This window comes from Lemur catta, chromosome 5, assembly GCF_020740605.2.
Source record: "Lemur catta isolate mLemCat1 chromosome 5, mLemCat1.pri, whole genome shotgun sequence".
NCBI lineage: Eukaryota > Metazoa > Chordata > Mammalia > Primates > Lemuridae > Lemur > Lemur catta.
Window position 1 is genome coordinate 59,548,381 of NC_059132.1, and position 12,809 is coordinate 59,561,189.

General features: G+C 45.2%; 1 protein-coding gene across 1 annotated transcript; it reads left to right on the plus strand.

Annotated features, from left to right (window-relative positions):
• The first annotated feature begins 242 nt into the window (after positions 1 to 242).
• On the plus strand, positions 243 to 5,708 carry SOX4 (SRY-box transcription factor 4). The gene is made up of 2 exons (XM_045551878.1): positions 243 to 3,969; positions 4,380 to 5,708. Exon 1 carries the CDS (start codon positions 1,513 to 1,515, stop codon positions 2,962 to 2,964), a length of 1,452 nt encoding a protein of 483 aa, XP_045407834.1. The 5' UTR covers positions 243 to 1,512; the 3' UTR covers positions 2,965 to 3,969; positions 4,380 to 5,708.
• The last annotated feature ends 7,101 nt before the right edge of the window (positions 5,709 to 12,809 follow it).

Below are 12,809 nucleotides of genomic sequence, written 5' to 3' on the forward strand. Positions count from 1 at the left end.
GTAAGCAATTATTGCAAAAAGTCCTCTTCTCTGCCTTACACAAACAACACAAACTGTTCTGAAGGGATTTACACAATACAACAACATCTGTGCTGTACCTAGAGTTGTTAAAATAGTTGTGATGACAGGTGTCTAGGTACCACTTTCTTAATGGTTTTCAATATCCATTGATTTATTGTTGTGGCTTTCCCTCCCCCTTTACATCTTTGATTTTAAGAAGAAACCGAGGAACACATTTTGCAATAGAGGCTGATTCTTTATTCCAATGCTGAAAAGAACTAATAAAAATAATCACTTGGCTTTTAAGCAGAAAGCTTCCATTTACAGTATTTCACCCTACCCCCCCCCCAAGCCTCTTGTTATCTAACATAATGGTTAGAATACATTTCCGTCTCTCCCCTTAATAATTTCATGCATTAACATCCTCTTCACACCACACACACACACACACACACACACACACACACACACACACACACACACACACAGCAAAAGGGAAAAGGCACCAGAAATCTCAGCTGTACTTCTAGCCCTTTTAAAAAGTTTGCTCTGTAAATTAGAATGAGGTCAGATTTGGAGCTTCTCATTGCACGCGGAGATTATTATTGCATCGGGTTCCAAGCCAATGGGAAGCCCGGGGGAGGGGCTTGGCATGAGGAAGCGTTGGTTACAGCGGCTGATTGGCTGCGGCCAAGACTGTGAAAGGATAAAGAGGCGCGAGGCGGAATTGGGGTCTGCTCTAAGCTGCAGCAAGAGAAACTGAGTGTGAGGGGAAGAGGCCTGTTTCGCTCCCGGGTCTCTATTTCTTGCACGCTCTTTTAAGAGTCTGCATTGGAGGAACTCTGCCATTACCAGCTCCCTTCTTGCAGAAGGGAGGAGGAAACATACATTTATTCATGCCAGTCTGTTGCATGCAGGCTTTTTGGCTTCCTACCTTGCAACAAAATAATTGCACAAACTCCTTAGTGCCGATTCCGCCCACAGAGAGTCCTGGAGCCAGAGTCTTTTTTGCTTTGCATTGTAGGAAGGGGACTAAGTGATAGAGACTATGTCGCTTTCCTGAGCTACCGAGAGCGCTCGTGAATTGGAAACAACTGCTTCAGGGGGGAAAAAAGACTTGCCTGGGAGGCCGCGAGAAAACTTGCATTGGAAGCTTCAGCAACCAGCATTCAAGAAACTCCTCTCCAATTTAGCCCGGTCTCCAGACTCAGAGCCGAGAACCAGAGCAAACTGCAGCGCGGTGAGAGAGCGAGAGAGAGGGAGAGAAAGACTCTCCAGCCTGGGAACTATAACTCGTCTGCGAGAGGCAGAATACTCCTTCCCCGCATCTTTTGGGGACTTTTCTCTCTTCGCCCACCTCCGCCCCTGCCAGGAGTTGAGGGGCCAGTTCGGCCGCCGCGCGTGTCCGCTCGCTAGGCGTGTGTTTGGCCCGGGGAGCCGGGAGGGCCCGGCGATCGCGCCGCGGCCGCCGCGAGGGTGTGAGCGCGCGTGGGCGCCCGCCGAGCCGGGGCCATGGTGCAGCAAACCAACAACGCCGAGAACACGGAAGCGCTGCTGGCCGGCGAGAGCTCGGACTCGGGCGCCGGCCTCGAGCTGGGCATCGCCTCCTCCCCCACGCCCGGGTCCACCGCCTCCACGGGCGGCAAGGCCGACGACCCGAGCTGGTGCAAGACGCCGAGCGGGCACATCAAGCGGCCCATGAATGCCTTCATGGTGTGGTCGCAGATCGAGCGGCGCAAGATCATGGAGCAGTCGCCCGACATGCACAACGCCGAGATCTCCAAGCGACTGGGCAAACGCTGGAAGCTGCTCAAAGACAGCGACAAGATCCCTTTCATTCGGGAGGCGGAGCGGCTGCGCCTCAAGCACATGGCTGACTACCCCGACTACAAGTACCGGCCCAGGAAGAAGGTGAAGTCCGGCAACGCCAACTCCAGTTCCTCGGCCGCCGCCTCCTCCAAGCCGGGGGAGAAGGGAGACAAGGTCGGTGGCAGCGGCGGGGGCGGCCACGGGGGCGGCGGCGGTGGCGGGAGCAGCAACGCGGGGGGAGGAGGCGGCGGCGCGAGCGGCGGCGGCGCCAACTCCAAACCGGCTCAGAAAAAGAGCTGCGGCTCCAAAGTGGCGGGCGGCGCGGGCGGCGGGGTCAGCAAACCGCACGCCAAGCTCATCCTGGCGGGCGGCGGCGGCGGCGGCGGCAGCGGGAAAGCAGCGGCCGCCGCCGCCGCCTCCTCCTTCGCCTCCGAGCAGGCGGGGGCCGCCGCCCTGCTGCCCCTGGGCGCCGCTGCGGCCGCCGACCACCACTCGCTGTACAAGGCGCGGACTCCCAGCGCCTCGGCCTCGGCCTCCGCGGCGGCCTCGGCCTCCGCCGGCCTCGCCGCGCCGGGCAAGCACCTGGCCGAGAAGAAGGTGAAGCGCGTCTACCTGTTCGGCGGCCTGGGCGCGTCGTCGCCCGTCGGCGGCGTGGGCGCGGGCGCCGACCCCAGCGACCCCCTGGGCCTGTACGAGGAGGGGGGCGCGGGCTGCTCGCCCGACGGGCCGAGCCTGAGCGGCCGCAGCAGCGCCGCCTCGTCGCCCGCCGCCGGCCGCTCGCCCGCTGACCACCGCGGCTACGCCAGCCTGCGCGCCGCCTCGCCCGCCCCGTCCAGCGCGCCCTCGCACGCGTCCTCCTCGGCCTCGTCCCACTCCTCCTCCTCCTCTTCCTCCTCCTCCTCCTCGGGCTCCTCGTCCTCCGACGACGAGTTCGAAGACGACCTGCTCGACCTGAACCCCAGCTCAAACTTTGAGAGCATGTCCCTGGGCAGTTTCAGCTCGTCGTCGGCGCTGGACCGGGACCTGGATTTTAACTTCGAGCCCGGCTCCGGCTCGCACTTCGAGTTCCCGGACTACTGCACGCCCGAGGTGAGCGAGATGATCTCGGGAGACTGGCTCGAGTCCAGCATCTCCAACCTGGTCTTCACCTACTGAAAGGCGCGTGGGCAGGGAGCAGAAGGGCCGGGGTGGGGGGCAAGAGAGAAGAAAAAAAAAAAGAAGAAGAAGAAGAAGAAGAGGAAGAAGAAGACAGATGAAGAGTTGAAAGAGAAAAGGGAAAAAGAAAAAAAAAAGAAAAGAAAAAAAAAGTGAGCAGGGCTGGCTTGGGCCGCGTCCTCGTCGTCGGAGAGGAGCGCGGCAGCGTTTGGGACCCGCGCTCCCATCCCCCCACCTCCCCGGGCCGGGGACCCACTCGGTCCAGCCGGAGGGACGCGGAGGAGGCGGAGGGTAGACAGGGGCGACCTTTTATTGTTGTTATTGATGTTGTTGTTGATGGCAAAAAAGCTACTTCGAGTTTCCTCCCCTTTGCTTGAAGAGACCCCCCCTTCCCCTTCCAACGAGCTTCCGGACTTGTCTGCACCCCCAGCAAGAAGCCGAGTTAGTTTGCTAGAGACTGAAGGAATCTCTCCCCTGTCGCATCGCCACCCTGGTGTTTTTGGTTTTTGGTCAAGAGAAGGTGGCGTGAGGGGAGGTGGAATCCAGCGCGCCCCCTCCCTTGTTTTTCTTTTCTTTCTTTTCTTTTTTCTTTTTTTGGAAATGCCTGATGAAGACAGAAGGCTCCGGGGTGATGAATTTGGCGGATGGCAGATGTTTTGGGGGAGCGCCGAGGACTGAGAGACTCCACGCTGGCGAATTCTCGTTTGGGGTTTTTCTTGTTTTATGTTCGTTTTTTTTTTTTTTCTTTGTTTCTTTTTTTTTTTTTTTCCTTGCCCCTGCAGCTGGAGGAGGAGATGTTGAGGGGAGGAGGCCAGCCAGAGGGACCGGCGCTAGGACGTGACCCGAGAGCCTAGCTGGAAGCCGCAGCAGCCAGGGCGAGGGCGGGGGCAGAGAAGGACGCGGACTGGAAGGGGCTCACGATCAAACCGAAACGGATTTGCACGTTCGGGAGCGGGCGGCGGCGGCCCCTGGGCCTCCGCCTTCTTTCTCTATGAAATCGGTGAGGTGAGACTTGCCAGACCCGGAGGCGTGGAGGAGAGGAGACTGTTTGACGTGGTACAGGGGCAGTGGAGGGCGAGTGGTATGGGGGGGAAAAAAAAGGTTTTTTTCTTCTCTTAATCGGAATCGTGATGGTGTTGGATTATTTCACTGGTGGGGTTAATATAGCATGTTATCCTGTCTATCTTTTAAAGATTTCTGTATAAGACTGTTGAGCAGTTTTTTAAATAGTGTAGGATAATATAAAAAGCAGATAGATGGCGCTATGTTTGATTCCTACAACAAAATTATCACCAGCTTTTTTTCATTCTTAACTCTTTAAAGGATTCAAACGCAACTCAAATCTGTGCTGGACTTTAAGAAAAACAATTCAGGACCAAATTTTTTCTCAGTGTGTATGTGTTTATTCCTTCTAGGTGTAAATGAGAAGACGTGTTTTTTTCCCTCACCGATGCTCCATCCTCGTATTTTTTTTTCCTTGTAAATGTAATCAGATGCCATTTTATATGTGGACGTATTTATACTGGCCAAACATTATTTTTTTCTTATTTTGTCCCTTTTTTCTTTCCTTTTGCTTTCTTTTCTTTCTTTTTACTTTCTTTATTTCTTCCTTCCTTCCTTTTTTCTTCTTTCTTTCTTTTCTTTCTTTCTTTTTTTTTTTTTTTGGTAGTAGTTGTTACCCACGCCATTTTACGTCTCCTTCACTGAAGGGCTAGAGTTTTAACTTTTAATTTTTTATATTTAAATGTAGACTTTTGACACTTTTAAAAAACAAAAAAAGACAAGAGAGATGAAAACGTTTGATTATTTTCTCAGTGTATTTTTGTAAAAAATATATAAAGGGGGTGTTAATCGGTGTAAATCGCTGTTTGGATTTCCTGATTTTATAATAGGGCGGCTGGTTAATATCTCACACAGTTTTGAAAAATCAGCCCCTAATTTCTCCATGTTTACACTTCAATCTGCAGGCTTCTTAAAGTGACAGTATCCCTTAACCTGCCACCAGTGTCCACCCTCCGACTCCAGTCTTGTAAAAGGGGGAGGAGAAATAGCCAAACACTGTATGCTTTTAAGAAAAACAGATTTTTAAACGAAATACTGTTCTGTCCAGAGGCTTTAAAACTGGGGCATTTACGGCAAAAAGGGATCCTGTAGCTTTAACTTGTAAACCACATCTTTTTTGCACTTTTTTTATAAGCAAAAACGTGCCGTTTAAACCACTGGATCTATCTAAATGCCGATTTGAGTTCGCGACACTATGTACTGCGTTTTTCATTCTTGTATTTGACTATTTAATCCTTTCTACTTGTCGCTAAATATAATTGTTTTAGTCTTATGGCATGATGATAGCATATGTGTTCAGGTTTATAGCTGTTGTGTTTAAAGATTGAAAAAAGTGGAAAACATCTTTGTACATTTAAGTCTGTATTATAATAAGCAAAAAGATTGTGTGTATGTATGTTTAATATAACATGACAGGCACTAGGACGTCTGCCTTTTTAAGGCAGTTCCGTTAAGGGTTTTTGTTTTTAAACTTTTTTTTGCCATCCATCCTGTGCAATATGCCGTGTAGAATATTTGTCTTAAAATTCAAGGCCACAAAAACAATATTTGGGGGAAAAAAAGAAAAAAAATCATGCCAGCTAATCATGTCAAGTTCACTGCCTGTCAGATTGTTGATATATACCTTCTGTAAATAACTTTTTTTGAGAAGGAAATAAAATCAGCTGGAACTGAACCCTAAATCTTGACTTTTGTCATTATTATGCCCAATGCCTAAGATTGGGAGGGCCTTACAGTGTGCAGAGACTACACAATCTGCCTTAGCTTTGAAACAAGTAAGTTTTCAGAGGGGAGCCTGTCAGATGCCATCTTACTGAGAAATACTAGAATTCCTCTTGGCCAGATTTGGCAGGCCCAGACCCTGAAGTGATGGCATCAGCTGAATATGTGTCAAATCTATGTAGCCTTTCTAGGAATTTTCTGAGTTTACCCCATTTAAATAAATGCCCTTTGTCTTGAAATTTTAAGGGGGGGAGGGGCAGCATGGACAGAATTCTTCACAGAAGAAACTGGCTTGCAGGCTTGCAGATCTTTTTTTTTTTTTTTTTTAACTTGATGCTCCTAAAGCTGCTTTCTCCTTGACTTGCCCATGCTTACCTCCAGCAGTGGCTGGAATTGTTTTCCAGAGGTTGAACAAATAAGCCTTTTAAATTACTAGTAGATTGTGGAGGAGAAAGCTTTTACCACTTAGGAAATGCAAAAGTGTATACATTTTTTTCTCCAAAGCAGAAAGGTTAACATGGTGCTTAAGTCTCCATTTTGTGCCGTGCCCAACACTGGCTCCATGAAGGCTCAGAGGAAAGCCCCTCCCCCACCCAAGCTGCACAGCACTTACTTCAGCTAGTGGAGATTCATACCTTTTTTAAGCATCAGGCACAGCAGTATTATTGAGACCTGTATGCAAGGAGAAAAAGTACCTTGGATTTTCTTAGGTCCATTACTCTTTGGTTTGGAACATACAACTTACTAAGTAGCACTATATCCTGTTTATTTTCAGTGAACAATTGATATTGACTAACAAAAGCCATCTTCACTTCCAAATGTCTGTTAATTAAAAATGTATATTTTACAGGTCTTCTAGTTGAGTGCTGGAGAGAAGGGGTTAATTAGCAGAGTGTTTGGAAATAATCCCTTAATCATCTGAATTGCTTGTAGGTAAGGGAATAGCCTTCATCCTGCAGCTGGAAGAAAAGATTTTTGAAGACTACAGTCTAAAGCAATTTTTTTTTGTTGTTCAAGGAAAAGCAATAATTTCACCCCCCCCCCGCCCCCCTGCTCCAAAATAACATGTGTTGAAATATAATTCATCTCTTAAAGATAGCTATTAGTTTCAAAATATTTTTCATGTATGCTGCTAATATATTTAGTTTTAATTGCAATTTGTGTTCTGCAATTGTAATATCCGATTTTTTAAGGAGACCTTAAAACAACATGACATCTTAAGTGTCTTCAAAGACCTTTGCAAAGGGAGGAAGCACTCTTCTATAGCAAAGTGCTTAAATTTAATTTTTGTTCATTATAGTGATGATATCATTGTTTAGCTTTTTTTCAGATCCAAGCTATCAAAACCTTGACAAAAATGAAGTTTATTTCATGCATGTTTTTCAAAAATGATGCATGCCTTTTAAAGTATATTTTTATTTTGTAGGGTTCTCCTGCTAGAATTATGTTTACTTTCCCTTGACTTTCCATATAAGAGCAGATACTTTAAATATTTATTTTAAGAATTTTGATAACATTGCTTTTAAAAATTAAAGCTGAAATGTGTGTGTCCTTCCTAGCAGGTGGTAGAGTAAATGTAAGAAACATTTTTGTACTCTGTCTTTCCTCTAATCAGTTTTCATTCTTAGGGATACTCATGTGTTAGGTGGTTCAAGGCGTATAAAATTGAGAAACCAAACAATTTAGTATGACTTTTTTCTTTCAGATAACTTGGATCAATAAAAAAGATTAAGTTTCAGATTTTCTTTTAAGAATATCAAACAATTTTCTTTTAAAGACACTGCTTCTGGCCCTTGGCTACATCAGAAATGTTAAGCAAGTTTTGTCAATTCTGGTTGAATCCCTTTAAGTGCCAAGGACAAATAAAGAGCAGGCACGCTGACATGGTGGGCCCAGTGCCTGAAAAGGCTTTTTGGATTTGTGCTTACACTGCCTTGGGGTGGGGCACTGAAGGCACTAAAGGATTCTGGAAGTAGACATCACCATTTACCAAGAATTTCCTGTGTTTGTAGGGCACACAAGAATTAGAAGACATAGCTTAGGGAATGCCATGGGTGAGAGGCTTAATCATAAATTTAAAGCAATTTAGGGATCCCAAGGAAGTATTTGGAAAGACACAAATGTGCAAAAAACCTTATAATTCTAGGAATACAAACCCATCTTACCTATTTGGATTTTTAGGGTGGAAGGTTGGTATGCTTTATTTTTCTTTCTGGTGATTTTTGTTTTATTTTGTGCTTTTCACACCTTTTCCTTTTAGGCCTGTGAAATACCTCTCTAACCCATATTCACTAGGGTTTACCTCTCCCCATCTCATTCATCCTGGAAAATTATCTCCATACACATTTCTAGGATTTTTATTCTGGCTATCATTTGAAAGGTAAAGTAGAAGGGTGGGAGGAAGCATCTCCAGGGCCTTGGGTGGTGTGTCAGACTCTTCCAAATATCTTCCAGTATTCCCCTTTGCGCAGGATAAAGTACAGAATTCACATGCTGCTATTCAAGGCCCTGCACAAAATGATTTTAGCCCTCTTTTCCAGTTTTCCAAAACTGCGATATAACCAAACCACTCTCTCCCATTAGACTAGAATTCTTGGAGGACAGGAAGTAGGCTTTGAATACTTCTTGTATCCCCCAATTTGCCTTCCCAGGTTCTTTGCACATAATAAATGCTAAATTCTTATTTGTTGACTTAACATTTACATTGTTTCCATGGGACCTTAAGAGCTTCCAAAATGCATTTGCATTTTATGCTGCCTGCAGTGAGTAGGAACCCTGGAACTAGTGAAAACCTGCCTTAGAATGCTACTTCCAAGACCAACTAGCTGGAGGATCTTGGTCAAATTTCTTAGCCCCTTTAAGCCTCAGTGTTTTACATGGTTAAATAGAATTTTATCCAATATGTAAAGATGTGTAAAGCTGTTGTGAGAATCCAGTGAAACTGCACCTGTAGAGTACATGTAATGCCTGGCCTACAGTATGGGCTCATTAAATGCTAAATGCTTACCTCATGGGCTGCTATAAAAAGGTAATGCATGTACAAGCCTTGCACAGTGCCAGCAATACAGAAGACACTAGGTTCTTAAAAATAAATTCCCTGAATCATTGTTTCGCAGTCTGGTACATGAACTACCAGCATCAGAATTACCTGGGTATTCTTGCTGAGGGTAGAGACTATATGGATTCCCGGCCACAGTCAGACTGTAGGAGTGGGGCACGAATGAGCCCCCCATGTATTTCTGAGGCTCACTGAAGTTTGGGAATCACTGCCCCCACAATATTTTAGCATATTTTCCCAGCAAGTATGCGGGCAAAGGGTTATTTCTGCCCCCTCTATTTCTTTTTTTACAGAGAGAAATTGAGTTGAGAATGGTTCAGTGAGTAGTCTAAGGTCAGAAGGTCAGAAGTGCCAAAAAGGGCACTGGAGCCCTATGTCCTGAGCCCTAGAAACAGCCCAGAACTGATTTCCCTAAACAGATCTCTTCTCCATTTCAGCAATGGAGAAACAGACTTACCCAAGGCCTTGGTCCTTTGATGAGGTTTGGCAGTCGCTCGACTGCCCTCAGCCCTCAGCCTCACTATCCATTTTCCCAAGCCATCCCTGCCATCCTCAGTGAAAGTGTAAGTTTAAGTAATTAGCTGGGTTAATATGTATATATATTCCAGTTAAACAAATGTGTGCTGAAAAATGAACACAGGGACTGGTTTTTGAAAGAAATAACCAATGCAGAGGAGAATAGAAATGGCATAAATAAAGTGAGTGGGACTTCTGCTTTGTTGCCAAAAAGAGCTTTCAGCAAGTGAGAACATTGGAAATTATTCAGAGGAGCACTCAGCCTTTATAGAGAGGGCTATAGTTTACCCATTATATCCTAATGAGATTGACCGTTGGCTACAGTTAACTTGAAGGGTTTTATGGTTTCCTGCATGTGTTGTTTTTCCTTCTCTATGTTAAAAAGAAGAAAAAAAAAGAAAAAGAAACCTAACATCACCAAACAGCATTTCCCAGGGGGCCGTTTGACCAGGCTGCTGCATTTTGGTTTGGGCCTTAGTTAACAATGCACCTCTGTGTGTATGTCCGTGGATACAGGTGATAATAAATTTAGTCCATTTTATTTTCTTCTGACAGTTTCAATTCAGGGCAATTGGTTTATGGAGTACTGCCAAACAAGCCAGCCCTAAGTCAAGTCATGGCAGGAAGCTCCATGTAGGGCCTTCCTTTACCCTGAAGATTTTTTAAGGGCAATGTTGTAACTCATTTGTGCACCAATACACAAAATTCCTTTGCATCACACAGAAGACATTCAAATGATATTCCATATGAGGTTTCTTTTTTTTTTTTAAAGACTAGGACATAAGAAAAAAATGCAACATCATTTACTTAGCCCACTTGCTTCTTTAGATATTTTCCCCAATACATAATTCTTTAGACTAATTTTTAAACACATAATGAATGTGCTATTTCCTGACACAACATGCAATTGAAAGGCAGGAGGCAAATGAAAACTATTATGCTTAGTAGGCTCTCTGGCCAGGGAATGCTGGGCAGTGTGGCATGATGGTTGGCTAATACATATGGTGCATGGAACTGCTTTGATAAGAGCTAAGTGGCCAGGCCCTATTTAAAGATCAGTTAGCTCCTGCTGTATGTGTGGTTAATTGTCACTTTCCTTCGTACCCGTTCCTGCCCTCAGTTCTCCAGATCCAACACCTAAAACCTGTGAAAATAATGTCTTTCTGAAACTCCAGCTCTTCATTCCTGTCTCTGCTTTCTCCCTTCCAATTCCCACACCCCTTCTGTGTGCCTTTCATCTCCCCTGTTTGCCAATCCCCCCAGACTTTGAATAATTTATTTGAAGTTCCTGGGAAGTCATGGGGCTCTCAAAACACACTGCACTTTGTTCCTCTCCCAGGCAGAAGTAGGTCCAGAAGCCTGTGTTTGAAAGAAGTGGTGCTAAATACATTTGGAGATTTGCTAACAGTTTTAATTTAATTTTTTGGATGAGCACCCAATGAATCCAAAGACTGGAGGGGAAAAAAAAAATTGGGTGGAAAAAAGATGTTGCTGAAAGTGAAAAGTACTCTGCATTTTCCAAAGAGTATCAAGTAAATTAAGGAAACACTGGCTAAGAAGATTTCCAGTTTTTATTGTTGATGTATTTTTATACATGTCTTTCCAAATGTGTGGGAGTTTTTCTTGAGTAGCTACTAGAAGTGGAAAATTGCTGAGTCTTGTGTTATAGACATAGGCTTTTGACAATTTTCCTACCCTGGAACTGGTTAGGTGTAAAGTGGTTGCTGGGGAGAAAATTAGTGATATGTCTAAATGAACGAAGGTGAAAAATTAAACCAAACATTGAAACAATCATTTTACCCCCCAGAGAAGGTGAATAGATTATTTTAGCATGTAAGTAGAGACATCTGCAAATCATACTGACATGATTTTTCTACCCCAAGTCTCTGATAACATACATAAGTAAAAAAGAGAGTGATTACCGAAATAGCCTTGACACCAACATGGTGCCAAGGGTGGGGATTTTAGCACTACTGAAATGAACATGAGAACAGAGATCAACTCTCCTGGGTCTTTTTCTTCTTCCATTAGAAGTCACCAGGCTGATTCCCATTTCTGTGTTATTGGCCTTATTTTTTGCTAGGCTCTATGATTGCAAGGAAGAGAGAATCACTCAAGGAACCTGAAATCACGGGGATTTATTGCAAAGAAACAGAAGACTATAAGGGAACTGGAAATTTCATGGGAGTTCTTGGAGAAATAGCTTTTAAGATCCACAGCTACTCTAGAGAGCACGTTAAGCAATTGCCAACTTAGCATTAAGATGATGCAGATAATTAATTTCTCAGGCCATCTCCTAGCCTTGCTAATGTGAATTGACTTCTCCCAAATACCAAATCTTGCTTCTGTTTTTCATATTTTGTCCTTCATATTCCCTTTTAAGACACCTGTGCGTACCCAGTCATCTCATCAATTACTTGCCAAGTAGTGAACTGGCTGCTTCTGGGTTATGGGACCACTTCTGGACCAATCACTGATTAATTATATTCTTCACTCTCCCATCCCTCTTTTATCCTTTGTTCCTGGGGTCTGCTGGCTTTCATACTTCCTCTCACATTCTTTCTTTGGCCTCCATATACTAAGGGAGGGTAAGCCCAAGGTTCATGGGGGGCCCACACTTCCTCCTCTACCCTCCACAATATCGTCACTTCAGGCAGACTAGTTGGGCTTTTATGTATTTAATATATTGATTTTTTTCCTGTAGCTCTAATTTTGGCACTGAAGCCTAGACATATAAACAGCAGGGATTATATATATGACATTCTAAAGAGAGTGTCCAATGATTGGGACCAGTCAAAGCCCTAACCCCAATAATCCAGAGCAGAATTGACCCTACCATAGTCAATATTCTTTTCCTTAACACTGCTCCCCTAGTCCAAAAAAGCATGAGATTAGAAAAAGGAAGGGAGTCAAGGAGTCCTGAAACATCCTTGAGGGGTCCATCCACAGGGCACACTTGCCCTATTCCAAAGTCAAGCAATGGGAAAGTTCCAAGGGACTCTCCAAGAGAATAAGTCATAGAGATTAGGGGGGCTATAAGAAGGGGAGACAGGCATTTCATTTGTAGCCAGGCATCTGCTTAGGCAGCTGATTTGTTCTGCCAGAGAGAGATGGGGTGGAGCTGCAGAAGCAGGCTGGGAGGGGGCTGTTGGCCATCTGCTTTCTGCCATTCGGCACAGCAAGGATTCGAGTCTCTATGGGTCACGGGCATTGAAGTAGGAATCCAAGAAGCAAGAAGGCTGTGGGGAGTTCTGTGAGGAGCAGGAATTAGAGTGCTAAGGAAGAATTCTGGCTGGAGTCCTCCAAGACAGATGGGGCTATCAGAAAAACCCACATATGTGCCCTTAGGGAAAGCAGCATTTGGATGCCCACCTTCCAGAAGGTCATCCATGGCCATGGTGTTATCTGAAGAATTAGCTCCCAGTGACATACAGAGGACTCTTAACAGTGGCCAGTTAAGTAGAGGGGTACTTGTCCTGTTCCCTGG

Bases quoted from the DNA above. Each gene is read 5' to 3' on its own strand.
- SOX4 (XM_045551878.1), top strand. From the start codon at position 1,513: ATGGTGCAGCAAACCAACAACGCCGAGAACACGGAAGCGCTGCTGGCC.